Source organism: Temnothorax americanus, unplaced genomic scaffold, assembly GCF_048541705.1.
Source record: "Temnothorax americanus isolate GAGA-0224 unplaced genomic scaffold, ASM4854170v1 Scaffold1, whole genome shotgun sequence".
NCBI classification, from domain to species: domain Eukaryota; kingdom Metazoa; phylum Arthropoda; class Insecta; order Hymenoptera; family Formicidae; genus Temnothorax; species Temnothorax americanus.
In genome coordinates this window covers 2,183,234-2,208,866 of record NW_027509230.1, presented here as the reverse complement: position 1 = coordinate 2,208,866, position 25,633 = coordinate 2,183,234, and the positions used below count along the sequence as shown (strand labels likewise).

Below are 25,633 nucleotides of genomic sequence, written 5' to 3'. Positions count from 1 at the left end.
TCGGTACAAGAGCTTCAACTTCTTATCGATTATTATAATTAGACAATTTCGCAAGTACCGTTTTTGACGTTAATTATCCAGAAATTAATGTACGGAAGCGAGTAAATTTAGCATAAACTTTTCCATTGTAAACATATTCGACGTCATTTATTTCATGTTTCACGGCATATCCTCTTTACAATTTAGAAAATTATTTTTTAACAGAATAATAAATTTTATTTTGCCAGTGAATAGAATAACAATTAAAAGAATTTAAATCGACCGTAACTGGCAATATATAACGTCTTTACCGATATGAACATTGAAAAACTGTGAGCCAACTTGGTTTGTCGGATTCACACAGCACTTTTTTCAGATCAATATCGAGACATTATTAATTTTTGACCATGGTTTTTGGTCAATTGATGTAATTTCTAAATTAAATAGTTTTTAAATTTTATTGCGAAAAATATTACCCCAGCCAGGGTTTGAACCTGGAACCTCCCGTATTCAAACCCTGGCTGGGATAATATTTTTCGCAATAAAATTTAAAAACTATTTAATTTAGAAATTACATCAACTGACCAAAAACCATGGTCAAAAATTAATAATGTCTCGATATTGATCTGAAAAAAGTGCTGTGTGAATCCGACAAACCAAGTTGGCTCACAGTTTTTCAATGTTCATATCGGTAAAGACGTTATATATATTGCCAGTTACGGTCGATTTAAATTCCTTTAATTATTATTTTTTAACTTTGTAGTTTTCATAAAATATTGTTTAAAAATAACATTTGTGATTCAGTGGTAATAACAAGTATGTATATGAATGATACGCGGAATCAAGAGAACGAAATTAATCTTTCAGCAGCAATTCTCTATTTATTGAAAAAGATCTGCATTTTTTTCACGCATTGTGCCTCCACGGAATTTTTTATTAAGTTTTTATTAGACACATTTCGCTTCTCACAGTCACCTGCGCGTGATAATTACGTGCATATCTGGAGGACGAAAAAATGTGCAGAACGGAAGATTCTGCAATGCGCTCATCATGACAGGCGTCAGTTAAAAACTGCGGTGGGTACGAGAGAAAAATCAGATTAATGCTGCCAGCCGGAGACGGGCTTCTTCTAAATGCAAATTACTCGCCTTCGCAACGTAGGTAACGCGGGTGACGTAGACAACAGGCCGCGATAATTTGTCGCCCAACATCAGTGCGCGCCTCGTTATACCGCGGGGTTACCGTTAGCCAAGTGTCTAGCCACGAATTTCCATAAACCTCTGCTCGCTGATGACAATGCAATTATTTTCGAGTACAATTTGTTGTCACGTAGGATCTTGTTTAAACGATCTCATCTAATTATCGCGGAACCGCTTATCCGTCTTGCACGAATTTTGTACAGTTAAAAAATTAAGCAAAGCGATGATAATTTTACTGATATAAATCACAAATTAAGAAGAATAAAAGTAAAATTAGCATACTTTGTGCCTATTACAACGCGTAATTGTATTACTGTGTAATATAAAATGTTCGTGTTTTGTCCTTTATAACATCGGAAATGAATTATATTGTAATGAAATAGCTGGCTTTCATATTTACTTTAACAAAACCTTTTATTCCAAAATAAGAAGGATATGATAATGACATAATTGACTTAAAGACTCAAATATATATAATATAATAAGTATGTTATACTCTTTGAATATGATTATGTATACCTATACCTCTCTATAAATTAACTCTCTATAACTCTATAACTCTCTATAACTCTTTATAACTCTATAACTCTCTATTAACTCTCTATAAAAATTATCTTTTATGGCACAGTTTGAGTTTTCTCTTACTATATATAGCTTTACCACGGTCAACTACATAGAAATAGAAAAGCAGGTACTTATGTCGTAATAAAAAAAGCAAATGATTCTATAGTTCTGCGTCCTATCCTCTCACAATTAGGATAAGTAGTTTTAACTGCCAACAGTTTTATGGCACGAGCTTTAATCCTTCGTAGCTTTTACCTGTTTCCACCCTTCTCCGCATCTAGGTATTCTACAGACATTTCTACAATGCTATATATTTCCTCCCACTATACATACTAGCTTTAAGCAAAAGAGTAATTCAACTATCTTACGATCTTCCTTGCAAAGGTGACGCAAGAATTAGGTGCGATTCCGCCGAACAGGCCGGCTTTTCAACAGTTTCACTTATTGCACGTTCCTAGGAATTGCACTTCGACTATCAAGCTTTCCACAAAAAATCAATTAACTTTAAATTTAGTTTTATTTATACAAATTGATTTTTCCTTACTTTAAATTTAATTAATTTTAAAATATCACGTAGATACATATATATATCACAAAATTTGCACAGATATAATAAAAAAAAAAAGCATAGAATTAGTAATAATTAATTAAATAAATGTTGTATCGCATGCTATTTAAAAATTCAATGAATTTTAAATGCTTTATACAATTAGACGCATCTATATAATCAGTCCAGATAAGAGATTGGATAGCAAGTGCGGTGTGATGTGGCACACATTATACTTAAAATCTGCGGCAAGCACCCGGTCGTAACGAGGTTTGTGTTGTCATGCGCAAACGGGTCAAAATGCCTGCCGGATCCCGGAGATCCGGTCGCAAGGACTCGAAGGGAGAAAAGATTTGCGAGTGCCGCCACGGCACTCTCTGTAAATAATTTATTTTCACAATATACTCTGTACCGAAGCGTAACTATATCCATTCGCGCAAATGAAATTTTAACGCAATTGTCCCTCAATAAAGTAAACAGAATTCGCGCGATTCTCAACCAAGTGAAACGTAGCAGATCTCGTTCTACGTGTTTCCGTTTCCGCGAAAGTTTATCGGAAATATTTGCACGCCGTGAAATCGTCGTACGAAAAGGAAGTGTTTCAAAAGTGGAATCGAACTGTCGTCGGAGTATATCGAATCGGCTCTGCTCGACGATAAGCGCTCTTTCGAGAATACTAAAAAATAAATCCGACGTAAAGACTGAATTAAGCTTATCGCGATCACCGGAATCGTTATAAGCCTCAATATCTGAGAATTCCAAAATATAATACATAGTATAATATTATAAAAAATTTTTAATGTATAATTTATAATTAAAATTTAAGATGGAAGTTTGGAATTTAAACTTTGGGCGCCTGGGTGCGTTATTTACAGTTAATCATGTTATATGTACAAAACGTATATCTAGATTATTTTGTAGAAAGTAACATCTCTTTCATATATTATCTGGATGATAATTATTCCCCAGATCCCATTGAAATCCAATTTTGCCTTTCATCTTAATGAACTGCTAATTTTAACTAATCATCTCCCTGTCTTAATCTTTGCGGAGATCTCTTACCATGCTTCTATGAGACCAAATGTTGATTAGATATTTAGATGTAATATATAGCAACGCATTAGTTTCGTCATGCTATTTAATCGATTATATATGTTGTTAAACATTTCAATACTAACACTGCGACGATCACATACATTTCATGCATTCTTTTCTAGAATAATTGATTCTTTAATAAAAGATAAAATTCTGTTCACTTTGAAGAAACGAAAGATTTTATAGTTTTAGCAGCGATTTAATAAAGATGTTACACTTGTTTGGCAAAATAATACGTTACCGACCATAAGGTAAACGGCCCAGTTATAGGCACCTTTATAGCAGCGGCCCTGATTTTCTATTATTTACGAACGCGATATATTGTTAAACCCCAAACAAACTATTTTAACACGTGCATTAAAGCTTTCTGAGTAAGATTCACCTATATTTTTAGTTAAATCATTCAGTTCTAATAAATAAATAATTATTTTTATAATGCTCGTTACTGCCGGCGTTTTTGGCACTATCGAAGTGCTCTGCCGCACTTTATGGCACCAACGGGCCCAATTTTCGGCACTTCGAGACGTCACAGTTACTTAAATTGTCCTGCGTATAATTTTAGCTGTAATAATCAATGTTTAATTACTAATTAGCTCTCTTGTAGGTATTATATTTTGTCAACCTCTATGCAAAAACTACATATAATATAAGATATATGAGATAAATTAGCTACCTTCGAAGAGTCCAAAGTCTCCATCACTTTTTTCTCTATCTGTGCTTACTCTGTTACAACAGATTTTTTATATATTACATTAAAATACAAAAAATAAGACAGGTGAAAATAAAACACAGAAAACAAACTTTATCTGTAGCGTAAAGTGTCAAAATGTGTTGAATAATTAATAAATTTCAAACAAATTTCATAAAAATTCATTAGAATTATTTTTTTCATAAAAAATGTTTTTTATCATAAATTTTCGAGTTACAAGTATCAATAAATCTACCTCAATTTCTAGAATAATAAAGCAAAATTGATGATGCAACATATTACAAACTCTGTGCCAAAAAGTGAAACATAACCTTCATTACGTGACGCACTTCTTGGCATCGGGAATTTAAGGGAAAAACTAACATACAGATAAACTATTACTTATCTAATCGATAATGTGATTCGTGCTGAACATGTTCATATAACCATTATGACGTTTTAATACTTACATAATACTAAAAATCAGCAGTTTGACGTTCGCTACCACTAAGGTGTGTCACCTAGGAATGCCCTTCGGGAGCCACTGAAACGCGCGAGTCGCCCCATTCACTGTCGGTAATTTAAGTACGAAACATTAAAAAAAAAAGTGTTTATGCAATAATCAACAGTAAAAAACGCTCTTTAATTTGCTTGTAATTTTTTTAATATTTGACGAAAACTTTATTTATTACAAATATAAATGTACCGTCGGTGCCGGAAACTAGGACAGTGCCTGTAACTGGGCCGTTTACCTTAATAGTACACAAAAATTTATCGTGCAAGTCGTTTCACAAAGTTTAATAAATATTCAATCAGTACAATAACAAAGTAAGTGTGACATTAAAAAATAATGATACAGCCTACGTTTCATGCGGTTATACATTTTAATCTTGTATGCGACCCTTAAACCGGATAGTTGTCAATATCATTTCCACGTATAATTTATATCTCATAAGTTTCTATCAATGCAAGTGCGGCTGAGAGGTAGACTAATTTCATCGCCATTATTACGAGGTGATCTGGTTTCAACAAAGATATGGAGCTCTCGTAATTTCCTGCGACTGCGCGGAAGAAGTGATCGAGTGCGCGGAATGCTATTATTCTAGTTCATCCGTAATTTAATACTAATTGAGGAAACAAGTGCTTTACAGCTATAATCTTAAAATTATTATTAAGTATCTCTGTTTTACTTTAATCGATGTTTTATCTATTTCGCTTGATAAATATTTCGTTAGAAAAATTCTCTGATGTTTTAACCAATGCTTTGTTATATCTAATTTCCGAAACATAGATATAGTAGATTTTTATTTGATTCTACACTTACAAAAGATCGAAACAAATATAATACACAAATGTCATTAATATTTTTCAATTTGTGCTAAGCAGGAAAGAATGGATGCTTAAAATGGGATAGAAGATGAGATTGAAACAGGGAAGCATTATTTTAATCTCAATCAAAACAATGCGCGATACTCTATATATGTATAATCTACATTTATTTCGCTAAAATATATATAATATTTTCTCTGTTTGCATAATGACTTGTTTTTATGCAAACAGAGAACTTCTATTTAGGTCGAGGTCCGATAAACTCGAAAATATTTCACGCTTCGTATTACATTCAATTCTACAAAACTAACAATATATATATATATATATATATATATATATATATAATATATATATATATATATATATATAATATATATATATATATATATATATATAATTTATTTTTATCTTCTCGTATATATATATATATATATATATATATATATATACGAGAAGATAAAAATAAATTAATTTATTTTTATCTTCTCGTATATATATATATATATATATATATATATATATATATATATATATACGAGAAGATAAAAATAAATTAATTTACTCAAAAATGTATTTATTTAAATAAAGCGCTTTCGGAGTAAGCATCAATAAAAGGAGTATCAGTTACGCGAAGACAATGTTGTCGCGTATCGTGCATGCTTTTAACCTGGAATACGTCGAGAAAATACCATTTGACATTAAGGAGATACCCTCGAGGTGGTTTTTATCGTCAAATAATTCATTATTGAACCGCTCCGAATTTATTTCATATACATCTTGTTGCGACTTGACGGAGAAAACGAAACGTGCAGTCAAACAACCATGACGAAAAGCTCGCGACGCTTGGTGATTTTCGCGAGAAGAGAAAAAATATACAACTTACGATATGGCGGCCCGTCGGCCGGAACGAAGGCCAAGCGCTGAAGGAAAAACGAAAAGTGTGTCAGGGCAAATTGCGCGGCGCGACGCCGTCAGGCGACATGTGACGGTGACACGAGCTTTTCAATTAATCAGAAATAAACGATGTCAACGGCAAACCGACGAAAACCGATGCCGGGTATAAATGTTATTTATCGTCAAGCACGTGGCAACCCCCGTAGGATGTTGTTTAAACGATCGTCCGAATGTTATCGCGACACATGTTTTATGCGTATACCCCGGCCATGGGAAATTTGTGAGACTTTCCCGTCAGTTTTGACACAGTTCGTTTTCCTGGCGGTTATTTACGAGGCGAGAAAAACAGGCGAAAATTAAACGGATTGTATGAACATTAATGCGCATTTGCGTACCTATTGCCACGGAATAAATATAAAATATTTATCTCGCGAATTTCCTCCGTCGTCCATTTCTGAGACTATTAACTTACAGCTTGCAGCGTAAGCTTATAAAATTATTTAATACCTCATTAAAGTCTCATCATTACAACAACTCCTTTTTCATCATTCCATTTGGAAACTAACAAGCAAAAGTAATTACATTCAATCTGAGTGTCTATCGATTTATTCGGTAAATTTAACTTAAAATCTTCTTAAAAATTCTATTTTTTCATTAATAATTTAAATAATTTGTGCATTAAAATTTATATAAATATAAATCACTTCAAAAACTTACATTAAAAATATTTGAACAGAAAAAAATAAATATTATTATTAATTTATAAAAATTATAAAAATTTGAAGAGAAAAATATTGAATTCAACTAATGTTAATTATATTTATCAATTCAAAAATAAAAATAAAAATTAATATAATTTTAAGTAAAATATATATTTAAAAATTAATCTTTTGTAAAATCACTTTTTCTTTCTTTCTTTCTCTCTTTCTCTCTCCCTCTCAATCTATCTATATCTATCTATTCAATCTTCCATGCATTCAAGTCGATACGCATAATTATATCGACAAACTATATTTTTGGGATCTCCGTAAATTCTTTTAAATAATAAAAATTCTAGTTAGATCTTCCGATTGTATAAAATTGAGAAAGAAATATTTGCTTTTCGTTTATTTGAGAGAAATAATTTGGACCGCAAAGGATTAATATTATTAATATATTAACGATTAAATTTTGTATTCCACAATCAATGTGTTAATCGCATTAAGCATTATGCTACAACTCAAAGCTTCTCTCACGTTCTTCTGCTTGGACATAAAAGCGGTATATATCTGCACTTCCGTTTAACATATATACAGTATGATCGATTGCTTCTTTACGATTCCGTAACGGCGCTCTATACCTTTTACATAAACCGCGCGTACTTCGAAGATAACATTTACGTTGGCACAGCGAAAGTTTCCATTTCATTTAGATAGAATTGAGCCGCGGTGAGTAATGGAAAACGCAAGGTGCACAACCCTCTCTTTCTCTCTCTCTCTCTCTCTCTCTCTCGCGCGCGCGCGCGCGATCGCACAAGTCCTACAAAAATAATCTAACCACGTAGCGTTCCGAAGGACTCTCGTGATCGCCGGCGAAGTTGAAATCCCGCTATCGGGTATGCACCTAATCGCACGGAGAACCTAATCTACCGTGGGCCGGAAGAAGCGATTTTTCCTTCGCGGGAATGGTGGTCGCGACATGATGAAATTTACAACGGTGCTGCACATCCGAAACGAGCGTTATTTATGCTGACATATGCAATTAACTTTTTTCGCCTCGTTTCCCATTTACATCGACCTGCGGTGTATTGCAGTTGCGGCTGTATATATACGACGCGCGATAGCGATTACGCTATATATGAGCAACGACGACGCAATCGCGCAACGTAGCCAACAGCGAAGACAGTCGAGAGAGACTAGAAGTCAATTATTTTTAATATCTCATTGTATTCTCCCTTACATCGCCATTAAGGTTAATAGCCCGCAGCGGCTATTTCAAGGCACGTCGATCCTTTTTGAGGGCCTATAATTAAAGTCAATCGCGTAACCGGAAACGGTCCATTAAACGCACTTGCGGATGAAAGAAGTCTCTCGATCGTGGATCCACCCGATCCGCTTCGTAAATCTTCTCGATGACCGACTTGGGTCTGTGTTCTTGCAAGGTTTATTTCCTTACTTTATTAAGAATATACGAAATACCGATATTTCATTTCGAATATTGAGCATCTCAAATAGTAACATTTTGTGTTCGATGTTATAGAAATATTGATACTTAACTTTTTAATTATTTTTGAATTGGTTTTGCTTCATGCAGTCGCGTAAAATTAAAGTTCCAGACACCAGAATGCTTCATGTTGAAAATTTGAAAGATGCGAAAGCAAATTGATACATATTTATTTGTATTCAAATTGCAATATCGTGAGATCGGCTCTAAATTGATCGAAAAATTTGTATATAAAAAACAAGTAGTACCAATTCTAGATCCTGCAATTACACCCTATTTCTAAATTTCTTTTCTATATTAATTTATCGCGTAAATTATTGTAACATTCTATATGTTTTATTAAATAAGAACAAGAATTATCACGAGTCATTATGATCAGAATCATAAGTCGTAGACGCGCGCGTATTCCTCGAACGTGCGCGATGTACACGGCGTGCTCTTTTGTTCTAAATACAGAACGTAAATCGGCTTTCGCGACTCCGCATGTATTTTTGTCCGTCGTGCAATAACCCCTATATGTACGCTGTGGGAGACACATGGCGCGCGTGTAGTCGATTCATCGAATGGGAATATAATGGAACGCTCGGAACGATTCTACGAGAGGGAGGAGGTACTCTTGGTACGTGGACGATGCCACTCGGATGTTATGAGATTCACATAGAACGAAGATAACAAAATGTATTATTATTAGCACGATGATATTATGCGCATTACATATATGACAAAACATATTAGTTTGATGAAAATGGATACGTGCAACATTCGTATATCTGCAGTACATATGAAGATAATATATATTCGTGAGAATATTTTGTCGTTCACATCGCATAATTAATTGTGATTTTAAAACGACATTTTGTTTTAACTCTTTTTAGATTTGGAATTAAAATATTTTTTTCAGATGAGATATGCTTTTATTTATATATCTTATGATACTTTCAAATATTGATGTTCTGTGTTTTTACAATAAAGATCTAAATGTTAATCACAATTATTTTAAATTAGAAGCAATTTGTTTAAAAAATATCACTAGATAGTATCGAGAATAGTATATAACTTATTTAGATTTAATGTTCAATTTTTCAACTAAATTAAAACGTGATATCAATCTTCACGATATAAAATAATAGAGAGAGAGAGAGAGAGAGAGAGAGAGAGAGAGAGAGAGAGAGAGAGAGAGAGAAAATCTTATGGACACCTATTTTCAAATATGTTAAACTACCGTTTCTGTAAAAAAAAATTGTACAACTTTCGTATTATAGGGCGGAAAAATCATACGCGTAAAATAATCGACTAGAAAAAAGACGAAACGGAAACGCACACGAAAATACACTACGAGATTCATTGGCGGCGAACAACCATATTCAATTGCGCGGGGATATTCGTTCGTATGACGCAAATGCGATTCCGCGCGCACGACTAAACGGCTGACACTTCCACCGGGCATTCTCTTTTACGCCATATGAAGGGGAGGGAGATCAATCAGTTCTGTATGTTTGATGTTTCAATTGTATCAGTCAAATACCCGGGCGTATCGAGACGCGTCGTTTCGAGTGCCGCCACCGCCGCCGCGCCGCCGCGATCGAACGACATTCAGCGAGAGTGCGCGGAGTAGATCCCGGGGCTCGATTTCAGCACGACACTGCACAATCGACAATGAAGCGTTCTCGTTGCTGTAAGCGCTCTGCCGGCATTGCGATGCGCGTTAAATCACAACCGACGGCGATGGAACGGCGCCGGTCCGTGCTGATTCAATTTCCCGGCAAAACAACTGCTGCCGAAATACTTTACAATGGGAGGAAGCGTTTTACATGCATGACGCGGCAAAGTGCGCACGCTCGCTCGCTCGCCTCGCGTGAACCCGCGCCGGCATGCGCCGATAGAATTATCCCAGACGCCACGAACAAAATGTAATTTATTGTGCGTGATCGAAGGACACTAGGCAATGCAGACGCAGACGTAACAATAATAAAAATTCATATGTCTCTAAGAGATTCATAAAAGCTCGCCAATCGAGATCTTTGACTAATCCTATTCTTGACAACGGCAGAAGGTGAACGACACATATACAACTGCGTTCCATGAGAATGTGCAAATTTACAATTAAAATAATTCTTTTATTTATTTCTTTTATCAAATTTTATCGTTATTTTATTATTAAAAGTAAAAGAAGAGGATAAATAATATAACTAATGCAGAAAATGGTATCAAATTTTAAATTATACTAATTACAAATTGAGCTTCTACATTATGCGCAATTATCTTTCAGTTAAAAGCTCGCAGTGCCGAGCTTTAATGGGTATATAGAAAGCAGGCGAGGACGCGCTCGTAGGAGTAACAACACGGAAGGTCTGCTTGCTCGTTTCTACACCGTGTAGCTTATATATATATCCATAACGATTGAACAGACTTGTCCGAGCGTAAATATAACGATAATGCAACGCCCAGCTTGCGTCCGGCTCTATCTCTCACTTTCTTCGTCTCTCTTTCTCCCACTTTCGTCTCCTCCTCCCTACCCTCCGCTTTTACGCCCTTTGCCACCCACCGACTGTCTGCTTTTGTCTCTCCATCGATTCGTGCACTCGCCATAGTCGCCATTATTATAGAGAGATAATGCCCCTATACTCGACGCTGCGCAGATTGGCGAGGCTGCTCGTATGAAATGTGCAAAAGCTTTAGTCTAGGCAGAAAAGAGTGAAGGATGAGATATGCGTCGAGCGTTCTGTATGTCCTTTATTTTCCTCCTAATTCAAAATATGCAATCACTCGCTTCTTAGTAGGTATATTATAAAATTTTTATTGAAGTTTTATATAAACAATTTTATAAAATGTAAAATTACTGTACGTTAAAATTAAAAAAATATATATATTATATATATCCATATACGCGTATAAAATAAAATTGTATATATTGTTGCGCTCGCGGTAGACTACCGCGAGCGCAACAATATTATATATTATTTTATTTATTTATTCATTTGAAATCGATCTATCTGTGCCATCACAAATTATTACGCGCAAATTACACTGACATATATCAATATCACGAAAATAAACACGCGATATATCGATATGGCAATTGGCATAGCTAGAAAAAGTATTAACTATTTACCGTAAGTATTCACACTATAGCTACGTTAATTGTATATGGTTTACGTCTCCATTCAGTTCACTCGCTCTACGAATATTGTCGCCAGTATAACGACTACGGCGAACAATACGTCAAAAGACAATCGAAAACGATAACACTGCCGAACAATTGTTATATAACTCCCAATAATCGGTGCTTTTAGCAAACTGACAGCAACAATATGCCGACGACTTGCAAACGTTTATCGCGTACAAATGTGCATAAAATTCACCGCGGCATGTGAAACGTATGTCAACGCATCCGATGAATCGTTCGCGGATCAATGCGCCTTCATGAAAATTTCAGAACGAAAAGTGCGCCGAGAACACTGAAACTTTCATATCGACGAGCGCGGAATTTACGCGGCAGCTTTATGCGTATGTACACACGCTCACGTGCATCGAGAATGTGGATCAAAATATTAGAAGTGAATGTTATATCATCGCGCACAACTCCGTCACCGCGATATTGAATATCTCATGAAAACTGTGGGCATAAAACATTTTTTTTTTTTTATATCGTTTAAATAACGGGATAAATTAAACCAATGAAAATTTTTTAACCAATCACGAATTTATTGTTTCTAAAATTAAGAAACTTAATGTAATGCGCAAGAAAAGAATGGAGTAGTATAACCTAAATTAGTATTATATCACATACAATTAACGTTAAATATATTAAAGAAGATAACAACTAGTTGCGCATCTTTAATTACTTGAAGTTATTTTGAAACTCCTAATGTCTTAGATTTCTATATATTAACACGCAGCTTATTTTTTCTTTTGTCAAAGATGCCAATGTATATCGAAAGAGTTGACGTGACTCCCCTTCGCGTGCGGCTATATTGATTCGAGTTTATTGATTATGTAGCTGGAGTTGTTTGCCAATTGACAATCGAAAGTACTATTAATATTGCATCAGTCCTGTCAAGCATTCTTAAGACTCTTTACATTCACTGACTTTACATTAAAAAAAAACGTAGATGGTAAATAACGAATACTCCAATGGGTTTATGAATAATGCGTCGTTGCCACTCATTGCCATCACTCCTGCGCAATTCCCGGAAAAAAAATACAAACATTCCAACACTTCATTGATTAGAGATTTCTGGCATCTCTTCGGTGAAGAAATGACGAGTCGAGTATGGCTCATTCGTTCTAGAGATCGGTATATAACTGTTCGGTCGATTTCCCACGATCGCGTAACGTATTCGCGCTCGCTCTTTCTTGCAATTCGAAAATGCAAAATGTTGCCGTATTCAATTGCGGACGGTACGCACGATCGCTTGAAGTACGTCGATTTCCCCACATCGCGTATGTCACGACATACATAAAAGCATTGTTGCCCATATGGAGAAAGAAAGAAGGAGAAAGAATTCTTTTGCGGGACCGAACGACACGCCAATGTACTACCTATTTTTCTCCCCCGCACCATCGTTGCCGGATGGCGAACGAACAGATAAACTGTACGGAGTACGTGGAGAAACGACGAAGGAACGGCGAGGACGAGATAGCAAATCAAAAGGGAGCATTAAAAGTTGTCGATGCGTTAGTCGTGCACTGCAGCAACGCGGTCGTTGCCAGAAAGGACTCCCCCGGGACTCAATAGGGGAAGCGACGAGGAGCGGCGACGAGGAAACCATTTCGCTCATCTGCCGAGTCATAAAGCAGATACTACAGTTCTATCCTCGAAAATACATAAATCTTGCCCGGCGGCCTGATGTAATGCGCGGGAAAAATGAGTCCTCGCACGTAAAATAAATGATCAGATCAGCCGTCGTTTCCGGGGAAGACGATGGTCTCCTATGGAGAGAGAGAGAGGAAGAGATGTACGGATTTCTGAGGTTGAATAAAAATCTTGAGAACATAATGACGATGATAAAATCGATGTTCCGTCGCTCATCATGTGTGTGTGTGTGTGTGTGTGTGTGTGTGTGTGTGACATACATCTAAGCGAATTAAAATTTAAACCACGTAATCCTAATGCGAATCGATTGAATGTCCGATAAACCGTGTTAGTAAATTTTCGTGGATTATATCGTGGCTTAAGCATCTTTACGTTCGGTCGGGCAACGTGTTCAATAAAGTACTTAATATGCGATTAACCTTTAAAAACATTTACCTATAAACATTTTTTTAGTTTAAAATTTTCAATGTATAAAAAACATTTTTTAACAAACAAACCGTTTTATTAAAATTTTAAATAATTCAAATTTTCATTTTAATTAACTGACTAATCGTGACTAATCAAAATAATTTAATAACTTAATAATTATGACAATTACGTTAAATGTTGTAAAGCATACAATTGTTTTTGTCAGATAACATTTCATCCGCTGATTAACGTTATAATAAAATAAAATCCTGATTAGGTAACATACATTACACAATAAATCATAATTATTCGTATCAATATTCAATTACAAACGAATATTGAGAACCTGATGCCATGCGTTCCATGCTATATTCTATCTAACTAATAATATGCAACATCCCTCATACTTTAATACCACAAATTAATATATTGGCATAAAATTAGTCATGTGTGCAACCAATATTATAATAATTAATCAAAATTATATTAGAAAATATCAACTTATTTATTTATTTCCTTAATTTTTTCATACTTACTTTAAATTCAGTAGCCTAATATCGATATATTCTTAGATTTATATAATAAATTGTTTTCTCAGTCTCTTGTGTTTTCTTTATTAATACTTCTAACATATATACCGACACTTATTTCAAATACTTATTGTTGGATATTCATTCTTTTTATTCTCTCTCTCTCTCTCTCTTTCTCTCTCTCTCTCTCTCTCTCTCTCTCTCTCTCTCTCTCTCTCTCTCTCTCTCTCTCTCTCTCTCTCTCTCTCTCTGACAAGGACTCGTTTTTCATAAGTTGGTCAAAAATTCGCGAAATTTCAGTGACGGACTTTTTATCAGCTCAGCGTTTCGAAGCGCCTATCGCACTCGTAAATCTCCTCGGCTGTCTGAAAGCACTTTTCTGCAGCACGCGCAAGTAACATCCCGTTTATCAGCGCAAAGCGCCAAGCATGACATTGCCGCAATCGCTGACATCCCGACGCCCAAATGTTGGAAAGATAGCAGACTAAGAAGAGAGAGAGAGAAAAAGAGAGAGAGAGTAGATTCGCTATTTGGGACTTTCTTACGAATTACGAAGACTGATGCAATAAAACTACTGACTGACTGCTCACTAAGCCTTGCACTTACAGTCACTTTTCTGATAAAGAACTCAATTAAAATTGAACACGATAGTTGTAAATAGTTTTCGATCAAAACTAAGATAACTTTTATTCTCTTCAAACAATTATTCTTATAATTATTCTTTTTAAATAAGACAATTTATGTTAACCATGTAAATTGCTTTTAAAAGAACAAATTAAATAAATCGCACATAATAATTAAAATTTGTTATTAATAATATCTATACAAATACAAAAATTCGTAAAACGTATTAAAACGACAATTATTTATCAAATTGTATTACTATAACGATATTTTCCACGATTCATTTATTTAGGATAGAAGTGGAAGCGATAGCGAATGAGAATTATAAATTGTTGTTTCACGATATTTACGGGTGATAATTATCTTCTTGTTTGAATTCGAATATATCTCAAATCGCGCTTCCAACTTCTGATTTAAATGTAATTTGGGATAAAGTTATTATCACTTGAGTCTTAAGTTAGACGAGAGAATTTGCTTTAATCAGATTGAAATGTCGTCTCTTCGACACGTTTGCGAATCCTTAATTGTTTACTGTACTAATTATAAGATACGATGCCGTTTGGTGTCTTCCACTTTCACAATCACATTCAAAGAATAATACGTCGACACGCGAAACAGCTCTCGCCTGCGAATTATAGTACGGCGCGTTGTACGAAACAAAAAGAAATATCAAAAGTCATGTGCCAGTCAGTCTCACCGCTAAGAAGTCTAATGTATTATAAAATAATTATATTTTAAGTATTCTGTTTTTTCCATTTCAAATTAATTATTAACATATATATTAATATAACATCGATCAACATTCTCTTTCCGATTCGTTATTATGTGACAAAGTACGATAGAGATGTGTTAAAATCAATGAAAATTCACTCAACGACATAATAAATACACGATGAGAATACACAGTATGACAGTATTACAATAGTAGAGTAATAGTATTTGAGGTTTGAATATCTATCATGGATTATTAATGAAGCTGATGCGGATATCAAAGATGTGGATTGTTTAAAAGCGATGACCCAAGCCGAGGATGACTGTTTTACGCTTCATGAAACTACAACGCGACTTGACAGCGACAGTATCAATCATCAAACGTTATAGTCACCTTTCAACCGCAGAAACTGTTAACAAGCGCAGTCATCCTCCTGTTTTCAAGTATTAAAGACAAAGATTATGGCATAGAGATATTTCCGTCACGTGTAAGACGATGCAAAATTAATAATAAACTATAACAACAAAAAGTTCATACAATTAAACAGATGAAATAAAAATACACTTTCGTGGAAATCGATCTTATTTTATAATTAGCACGGCAGATTGTCATGTTGTAAATGAGATAGGCATAGACCGCTTTGAAATTGTCCAAATATCGTTCATAGAATATATATGTCAAATCGACAATTTTCGAACTTTGTTGTTATTGAAATAAAATATTTTCTCTCTTGCGATATTCTCGTATTCAGTCGTAACAATCACGAATTTTATAAACAGTCGCACCGGACAATTGGGAATACCGCGATCACAATAACCTACGCTCTCGCTGATGCGTTAATATTCCAATAATATTATTTGCGCTCTTATCAAAAGCACGCAATTAATATATATATTCGCAGGTATGGATCGACGAACACATTGTATTTCAACTCAACCGTGAATGCGATTACTGATGTTATGGAGAGAAGCCACGGCACGAAGTTGCTAAATTTCGAAATATCGATTATTAATTATTAATGTCGTTAACGTCAAAGACGCTAATTGTCTCAAACAGCGCCGTCAAACTTAGAGCAGTTCTCGAACCGCAACTCTAACTCCGAACTTACTGTCCTTGATTACGCATGCAAACTCTAACGAGGGTTTCCAACTGCAGCAACCAAATGCAAAAATGTCTCTAATATACATATACGTATAATATACATTATATGTATAATGTAACAATTTCATTTGAATCTTAAATATGCAAATTTATTAACAAATAGATAAAAAAAAATTCAGTCAAATCAATATAATAGTCCTTTATATATACATCCAGGAATATAATATACATGCACATTTTATATTTCTGTGGATGTATTGGCATATAAAGGTCTATTATATTGATTTGTCGGAACTTTTTTTATCTATTCGTTAACAAGTTTGTATATATTTAAGATTCTAATGAAATTGATACAGCTTACGCGGAACTAACTGTGTGAAAACATTTTTATTATTTTCAAATTCGATATCCATTTAATTTGCTGAATCTAATATAGGTATATTGTACTATCGAAAGTTCAATACATTTATACATATACAATTCAATGCATTTATCTCAATTCACGCATCCCACATGGCGAGAGAATGATATATATACACCAGAGTAACGCAATGCGATGCGATGGCGCGCTCGTTGTCGAGGGATTTTTCGAAATATAAATCCTCGGGATGGATAAAACGTCGGCGCGATGATGCTCATAATTTCACGGAGCCGCGTATCGATTGCTCCCGGTTCGATGGTTTCGCGAAAACGAACGCGATCCGACGCCGAGCTCGGCGCTCGGCTCACAAGCGTAATCTCTAATGCGTAATATCGCCCGTTCACGCTGGGATGAGCAACGCCAATAAAACGAGACCGGGCGCATCGGCATCGCAAACCGCCGCTACGCCGCGTTGCGTTACGTTGCGTTTGTTGCGTTGCGTTTAGAGTGGCGCGCGGTCAATGATTTTGTAATCGCGATCGGGCGAACGCTCGTGGAGAAAAAAAATTCACAATTTGATTAATTCCACATTTGTCGCAGTGACGATAAAACGTTTGCCCTGCACATCACGAATGTCGATTTTTTTTTCTTTTTTCATAAACGGTCGGAATAACGTGTCGACGTTACGATCCCACCCAAAGTGATTTGATTCTTCTCGAAGAGCACGAGACCTAACTATTAGGAACTACCGCGATGCGAGTATCTATCTTATCTATTGTCCGATATATCGATCTATTTCACGAAATCAGATATACGGCGAATACGTATATCCGCGAGGGATCGACTTTAAATCTGCGTGTCGCTTTCATCACGATTGCGAACTGCACGTAGTGTTGCGGGAGAGAGAGAGAGAGAGAGAGAGAGAAAGAGAGAGAGAGAGAGAGAGAGAGAGAGAGAGAGAGAGAGACAATATTTTCTTATTTCGCTGTTACATCACATCGGGATCCAGGGAAATGGCGTGACATTGCTACAAACGTGGACGCAAGTATTGTTTACCACCTATATAAGTCACTCGTTAAAGCACGGAACGGGAAAAATCTGTCGTGGGTAACGAGCGTTTATTCGCACGCGGCGTGAAAGTCGGGCGCGCCGCGCGACTGTCGTAAAATCGATTTTCGCATTCGCGCGATGTGTTATACAGAAGCGCGCTCTCTCAATTTTTTCCCTCCCGTTCGCATTTTTCGTGAGACGTGGTAGCTGCCGAGAGAAAAGACATTTCTTCATATCATTTAGATTATCGACGACGCGCATTTACACGGATTTTCGCGGCGTTGCTGATGACGGGACCCAAAGCTTTTTTGCGAGACGGCAAGCGCCTCAACGAGCGACAAAAAAACCCGATCCGATCTGCAAAAAGATACGTTATCAATCTCGCTGGATATGGGACGAAGGATAAAGCGAAGAACACACGAAGAGAAAGAGAGAGAGAGAGAGAGAGAGAGAGAGAGAGAGAGAGAGAGAGAGGAGGACCGCAGGTGTGTCCGCGTTACGAAGAAGTCGCAAACTTTTATTGCGGCGTTTGTAAGGGATGGGGGAGAGTGACCCAGAAAGTGAGACGATCTGGGATACTACCTGCGAATCCGTGTCGCGCCTTGAAAAATCTCGACATACATGACACTAACGGATATCTATAAAAAGCGTAGGATTCGTCGAGAAATAGGAATATAGTTTACAGACTTCTCTCAGGAAGCGAAACGCGAGAGGAAACGTCGTTGCAAAAGGCCAGGAAGGAAGAGAAATGGGGAGCATGATAAAGAAAATGAGACCGTGAAAACTGAGGTGTAAGTGGCTGCTCAGAAGAATACAGAGGAAGACGTAATAAACGAGATCGCGAAAGCAGATAAGGGCTGTAAAAATATGGTGTTGCGTAAAGAGATCGTAGATGGACGAGTTAGTAATAATAAAGAACGTAGCGCGAAGGAATGCAGACGTATCTCGTTATCGTCTTAACAGAAATGTTCGCGTCATTACACGGCATCTATTTGTGCCACGTTAACAATAAGAAACGCGAAGAAAAATATCGAACAAAGCAGCGCGATCTTAAGATAGCTAACAAAGCGAAACGGATGAGGAACGAAGCGTGTAACATTTAAGATACATCTATAACGGTCGGGTGCGTTCTCACAAAAGCCAATATCGCGACATAGAAAAAATAATAAATGGTACTTTGAAGGGTGGCGTTAAAACGCGGACTCTTAAAGCGAAGCTTTTGATCAAAATGCAGCCTCTGTGCGCCGCTACTCCTCCGTAAAATCAAACGCGTCTTATTGAAGTAATGCCTACGTAATGATAAGGGAGAAAGAAAACACTACGTCATATCAAAACAAATATAATTATATATTGTAAAGTATATAATTATACTATATCTCAAAGAGAGAGAAGTCCAGAGATAAATGCGGAGAATTCGAGACGACGAGGTCGCTCGGTCGGGAAAAAGAGCGAGGAAGTTTCCTGGAAAGAATCGAAAGAGTAAAAGAAGAAAACAGGGTCGTTCGCAAATATCTTCCAAAAATTCTTGCGTCATATATGGAGTGATATCAAGCAAACGGTATTTTTCGAGTATTCTCGGGAATTCAATATCACATCAAGCTATCGTAGTAAAATCAAAATTAATATTCATAACGCACAATTCCGACCAAATGATATACTCATCGATTGAGATTGGACAGCTTTAAAAGATGTTAAATGTGTTTCTGAATAAAGGATAATCTTTTGAACGTTATTTATTCATTATTCTATAAATCTCAAGATATTGCCTAATTCTAAGAATCTCTCGTTTATATAGCGCTTACTCCTGATTGCAATTTTACAATATTAATAATTGTACAGAAATATATCATCAGTGTAGCCTTTTAATTTATCACTAAATAAATCCAAAATTTTCCGCACTTCGATTCCAGCGTGAAAGAAAATATCGTGGTTGTGGATGATCCAATTTCTTGCGGACCACGAAAAAACCGAAATTAAACATTCATCGCACGATTCGCTGCGCGTTAATGACCACGAGAAAAAACCAGCAACATATGGCGAGGCGGACAGAATGCCGCAAAGAATCGTTTGCGGGGAGTACAAAGATGAACCTAGGCAGAAGGAGAAAGAGAAATAGAGATAGAGAAAAAGAGAGGGAGAGAAAGAAGGTAAAAAAGTAAAGGAAAAAGGGACAGGGAAATAATGATAGCATTATTCGCAAGGGCGCGTTGCGGCGGTGTCGGTACAACGAAAGACGGACAGAGAGAATAAGCGCGTAAAAAAGAACATCGGCTGTGGCCACTAAACAGAGTAATGAGAGTGTGAAAGGAGGAACGAGCGACGCAAACGTAGAAAGGAAGCCCTCCTTAATAAAAGACTAGGGAATATCAGCGACCTCACGCCTGGGTCGTGACAACGACGTCCGCCGCATCCCATTCGCTTCAGCATCCTTTGAGCGAGAAGCCATCGTCGTCCCCCTCCCTCGCCCCTCGTTCGCACCCCGCGTTCCCTCATCCGCCATGATCCACCGAGAACACAACCCCTGACAATCCAGCACGATCCGAGCCGTAGCAGGGAAGGGGAGATTATACATATTCCGTTGTGTCGTCCCTGCCTTTTCACGTTGCGCCCGCGTACGCTCTCGACTAAACACTCTAAACAGGCCATTTCGTCGTCACGCGCGGTGTTTCCGCGTTTTCATTCGACGCTTTTTTTCAACAATTTTAATCGTTTTCAAAAATCCAGTGTGACAATAGTCAAAATGCCAGCTGGATTTAATTCAAAAATTCGACAAAATTTGTATAGCCCCATGTTATACTCAATCGGGTTGACATTCCGATTAATATATGGTCGGATTCGTCTAAACCTCTATACGCATAACTGTATTTTTTTTTACATTGCTGGTATGACAGAGAAAAAGACGTGATCTCACATCATATTTTCCTCTAATAGATGTGAAAGAATTATAGAAATCTGGAGTAAATTTAATCTTCTTTTACGATACAAAATATATATCTTCATCAATGTATGTATATAACATACAGAAAGCACACTTTCCTCGATAATGTCGTACAAAAGAGCCAAAATAAATTTTTATAGCAACTTTTATCGTACCAAAACCATACACGTTTTCGCACGACTCATAAAGTCGAACGTAAATGTTCCTTTCTACTCTCGAGTTATAGATACGGGTCCATGCTTCTTCTTACTATCTCGAGCAACTTCCACGCACGATTCGCGAAATATGCTCGTGCGTATCTATTTTAGGAATGGCTGCTTGTGCAGGAGGAACAGTTTGCGGCTATACACGCGGGTGTCGGTACATGCGCAAACGCAGCATTAAGGGTATATATATACAAGGGAAACGGATATCTGGACGAGAAAGAGAGAGAGAGAGAGAGAGAGAGAGAGAGAGAGAGAGAGAGAGAGAGAAACGAAGAGAGATACCGAGAAAAGGATATCGATGCATGCGCGTGACCCCGATTCGAGTCACCCCCGAAACGCGAATCTCTCCGAGTTCGCAGGCACTCGGAAAATAATTAGACCCATCGAGTTCCGGTACGCGGTCTAATGAGAGGCTTCCTCGGCCGGATGCGACGGAATCTCCGCGATCTCCTTGCGCGGAATGCTAATCGCCCGCAATTACGCAATTGTATTTCAAGAGGGAAAAGCGTGGACAAAAAAGATACGAAGTAGAAAATTTGTATTACACTCGCGTAATCTCCTATAATTTCAAGCGCATCGCTTTAAACCGAGAGGACAGATTTTTATGCTGTTTTCTATTTTTTTTTTCAACTTGCCATATGTAAAAACATCGATCTCTCAGAGAAATTTATATAAATTTTTAAAAAAATTTTTATATAACAAGAATTTCAAAAAAATTAATGTATATGTAGTTAGTTATTATGTGAATTCACAATATTCATATTGTTTTCATCCATATTCTTTACACACACATCGTATCAATATCAAATCATATTGAATCATAAACAATTTTAAGTCGTGTAATACATAATCAATTAATTAACTGCAAAATTTATAAACGTAAGTCGAATATACTAATCTTTCAAATACATACCTACGTTCTTTAAATTTTCAGAAACAGCGTACATTAAATTTAGAAAAAAATTAATGTACTATAATTATTCTGCTATTTAATTTTCCGTCCCAGATTTTATTTTCTAAATAAATATTTTAAATAATATCCATATATTCATGAATATTTTTAAAAAATATTTGCTGTCCCTTTTAAAGATTATTTTCAAAAATAACCATTTCCGAAACACAACTGAATTATGTTCACGAATCACTTTTTACTCTCGACTGCCGCCAACCGAGGGTCGTTATATTGCAAAACTTATCCATAATAATTCGCAAATATGAAGCCACGTCAGACTTACGTGTCGCGCAAGATATCTCGGCGAACAGCGCGATCGACAGTAATCCAGCCACGAGGAGGAGCGTGGCCAGGAAGAACGATCTCGAGCTGCAGCCCATCACGGCATCACTACCGATCACCACCCGATTCGCGCAGTAGTCCTCGTCGGATATCACCGACGGCGTGTCTCGAACTCTCGGCGACGCGAGAGACTCGTCTCTTCCCAGCTCAACTGAGCTCGAGGATCTCACTGTCACCCTCGCGGCGAAAACGTCCAGCTGTCATCCGCGCGAAAGAGTCCGCTCCGAGGACCACCACCACCGCGTACGTGCCAAGCACGCGATTCAGCATCGACGATGCACCGCCAAGCGAGGAAGCTGCGGTTCCGCAGCGACAAAACCGGACGCCGACCTCTCGTTCGCGTCGTCGCGCATCTCTTCGTGCATCACCTCGCCGCGCTTCCTCTCTGCGCGCTGCGGCGCGAATCGACGACACTTCACAGACTTCGCGACCACGAGACCACGAGAATCAACAATCGACACTGGACGCACCGACGAATCTGCAATTTGCGAGACGCTCCGCGTCAGGAAATCGGTGACCCCAACTTCCCGACGCCGATCGCTACCAATCTCTCGCGTAGAAGAGATTCGTGACAATGGTACGCTTCTCTCTAAGGTAAAACCGGGTTGATTCACTACCGCCGAATGCACAGCCCGATTATCGGATTTTAGAAGAACCTGGTCGAATTCCCCCGGGCGCAACGTCCCCGTAAGGGACTCGTTAAACTTGGGCACTAAAGCGCCGTTGTAAGCGACGCGACTCAAATCGCCGGATGAATTCCGTGTTCGGAGAAAGAGCGAAGAAAGAGCTCGTCGATCGTTTCTCGTAACGTGTTGCTCACAGCCAGATTTAGTCCGGGTCAGTTTACGCATCTGCTCTTATATTATCGGAACAAGCGCGCACTGTTTACGCTGAATATAATTTATCCGTACAATAAATTACGAATTAATGTGTTTGAAAAGGAGAGAAATCACAATATCGATAATCATCCAATATTTATTTAACGATTTACAAAAAACGTGATAATTTTATCATTGGCTGTGTTTGTCGCATTGCAATTTCTGGAATTTCTGTTTTCACGTTTGCGACGAGAACAACACCAGAAATGTTCATTGTAGATTATTCGCTCTAATTGATACCAATTGTAATGCATATGCCATTTACGTCAATTGTAATGCACGCGTGCGTGTAACGAGTGTCTAAATCCGCGGTAAATGCACGCATATGTAATACCCCGCGATCGCTATTGTATTTCACAACACGTTACGACGGTTGATCGACCCGCAATCTTTAATAGGATTTCGCAGGATCCAGTCTGAAAACGCCGATCGCGGCCCGTTGATTTACGGCGACGTCTCTATTTTCAGCGCGATCGCAGTTTCGTAGAAAATCATATCTGGGGAAAAATGCGGATACAGCGCATTTATCGTTCGGTTTTCGAATCGAGTGATGATTTACGCGGCTAATTGAGATATCTCGGATAATTTCGTACCGTCGCGCGTCGGCTGCCGGATCGCGAGCGAGCGAGCGAGCGAGTAGGTACGCGTTATTCGCATCGGACGCGGGCATAAATCATCTTTCGCGTTTCGCGCAAACGGACGGCCTTTTAAATTGATCGTCCCGGCAGGTCGGTCGTACTTGTGGATTGATACACCGATACCGCTCCGCGTGCCTCGAATATTAAAAAACTCGGCCGTAAATTATCGTTCTTAATATTCGCGGGAATGTATCGCTCGAAATAATAACGGGACATTCAAGTAAATGTAAAGCGGAGTGCAATCGCGATATTATTGCACGAGAGATAACTGAGAAACCGTTTCGATCATATTTATAATCATAATCCCAACGAATGTGGTGTTTTCTCTTTTTTTTTGTGAGATCTCACTTGCGGTCTCACGAGAAACGATGTTTTGATTTTCCAACCGCGTTGTTAAAACCCACATTCCGAAACAACCAGATGATGAAAACACGTCATTCGCTCCGAAAGTTTTCGCGCGGTATATATTTCCATTTGTGTCATCCGTAAAATTAATGCCTCCGAAACTTTCGTCGTCGCCTTTGCGCGCGTGCGTGCCAATGTGCAAATGTTGATATTTCGCATTACGGAACGGGAGAGACTACCGACCGCTAGGTAGGTAGGTATAGGTGAGTGGATAGAACCTCGCGCCGTCAGAACGGAGGCGAATGTCCGAAACTTATGGAAGTGGGTCACGACGTGTATTTAGGCAGCAGCCTCCGTATCTCGGTATCGGTTTATTCCCACCTGTAATCACCGGCCCGCAAACTGGGTACACAAAGTCCCTCGTGCATATGCATACCGCGGCCGCTTTGTCCCGACGACCCCTTGAACCGCTCGTCGCTACCCGTGTGTTATTCCTGCGCTACGACCGTTCCTCCCCGCAACCGCGCCCGACGCGTAGGGTATACGCACGTCGCGTTCTCTCTCTCACCCCTGGCCCTTTTCCCGCACAGTTGGGGATCAAAATGACATTCGGAAAAAAGAACGGAAAAGATATACGTATATCTCGACAACGTGTATCATCGGCATTTATTTTAAGGACGAGTTGTACGTCACGGGCAGCGGAGCTATCGCTTCGCCCGTAAATCCCATTCACGTCAAATCACAAACTCGCGTGCACTCTTTTTCGGAGAAAGAGAGAAAGAGAAGAGCAAAAGTTAGACAGGGAAGAGAGAGAGAGAGAGAGAGAGAGAGAGAGAGAGAGCGAGACCGTAATCCGCGCGTAGCGCGAATGCGTCGAGAGCATCGTCGGCAGGCTGGTCATCGTGTTTCGAAAGCGCGCGCTGAAACGCCCCGTGTGATGAAAAAAAATTAAAAAAAAAAAAAAAAAAAAAAAAAAAATAAAGCGGAACGAAATTCGTGCGCGCGTCACGAAAATCGAAGTGCATCCGCGAGGCAGCGAATGCGAGAATAATCGAGCCGACGAGGCACGACCCACCCTCCTTCGCGGCCGAGAGGCACGTGACGGGCCTCCGCGATCGGCACGCGAATTCCGACAGCCGTCTGGAGCACGTGACGATCGATCTCGCGCGAGAGGACGAGTCCTCTCTCTCAAACGATTCTCATGTTTCCACCGAGAGTATCGCACCGTCCGC

The 25,633-nt window shown here is 38.0% G+C and overlaps 1 protein-coding gene across 4 annotated transcripts in view; it reads right to left on the bottom strand.

Moving 5' to 3' along the window:
- Positions 1-25,633, bottom strand: part of Tei (irregular chiasm C-roughest protein teiresias) — a 326,287-nt gene that overhangs the window by 296,497 nt on the left and 4,157 nt on the right. For 3 of the 4 annotated variants that reach the window (XM_077400356.1, XM_077400346.1, XM_077400338.1), the window contains exon 2: positions 22,482-23,018. The exons of the other annotated variant lie outside the window; for it this stretch is intronic. In XM_077400356.1, the coding sequence (XP_077256482.1) occupies positions 22,482-22,578 (97 nt within the window). In that variant the 5' untranslated portion in view covers positions 22,579-23,018. The remainder of the gene's footprint in view (positions 1-22,481; positions 23,019-25,633) is intronic. 4 annotated transcript variants of the gene reach the window in all.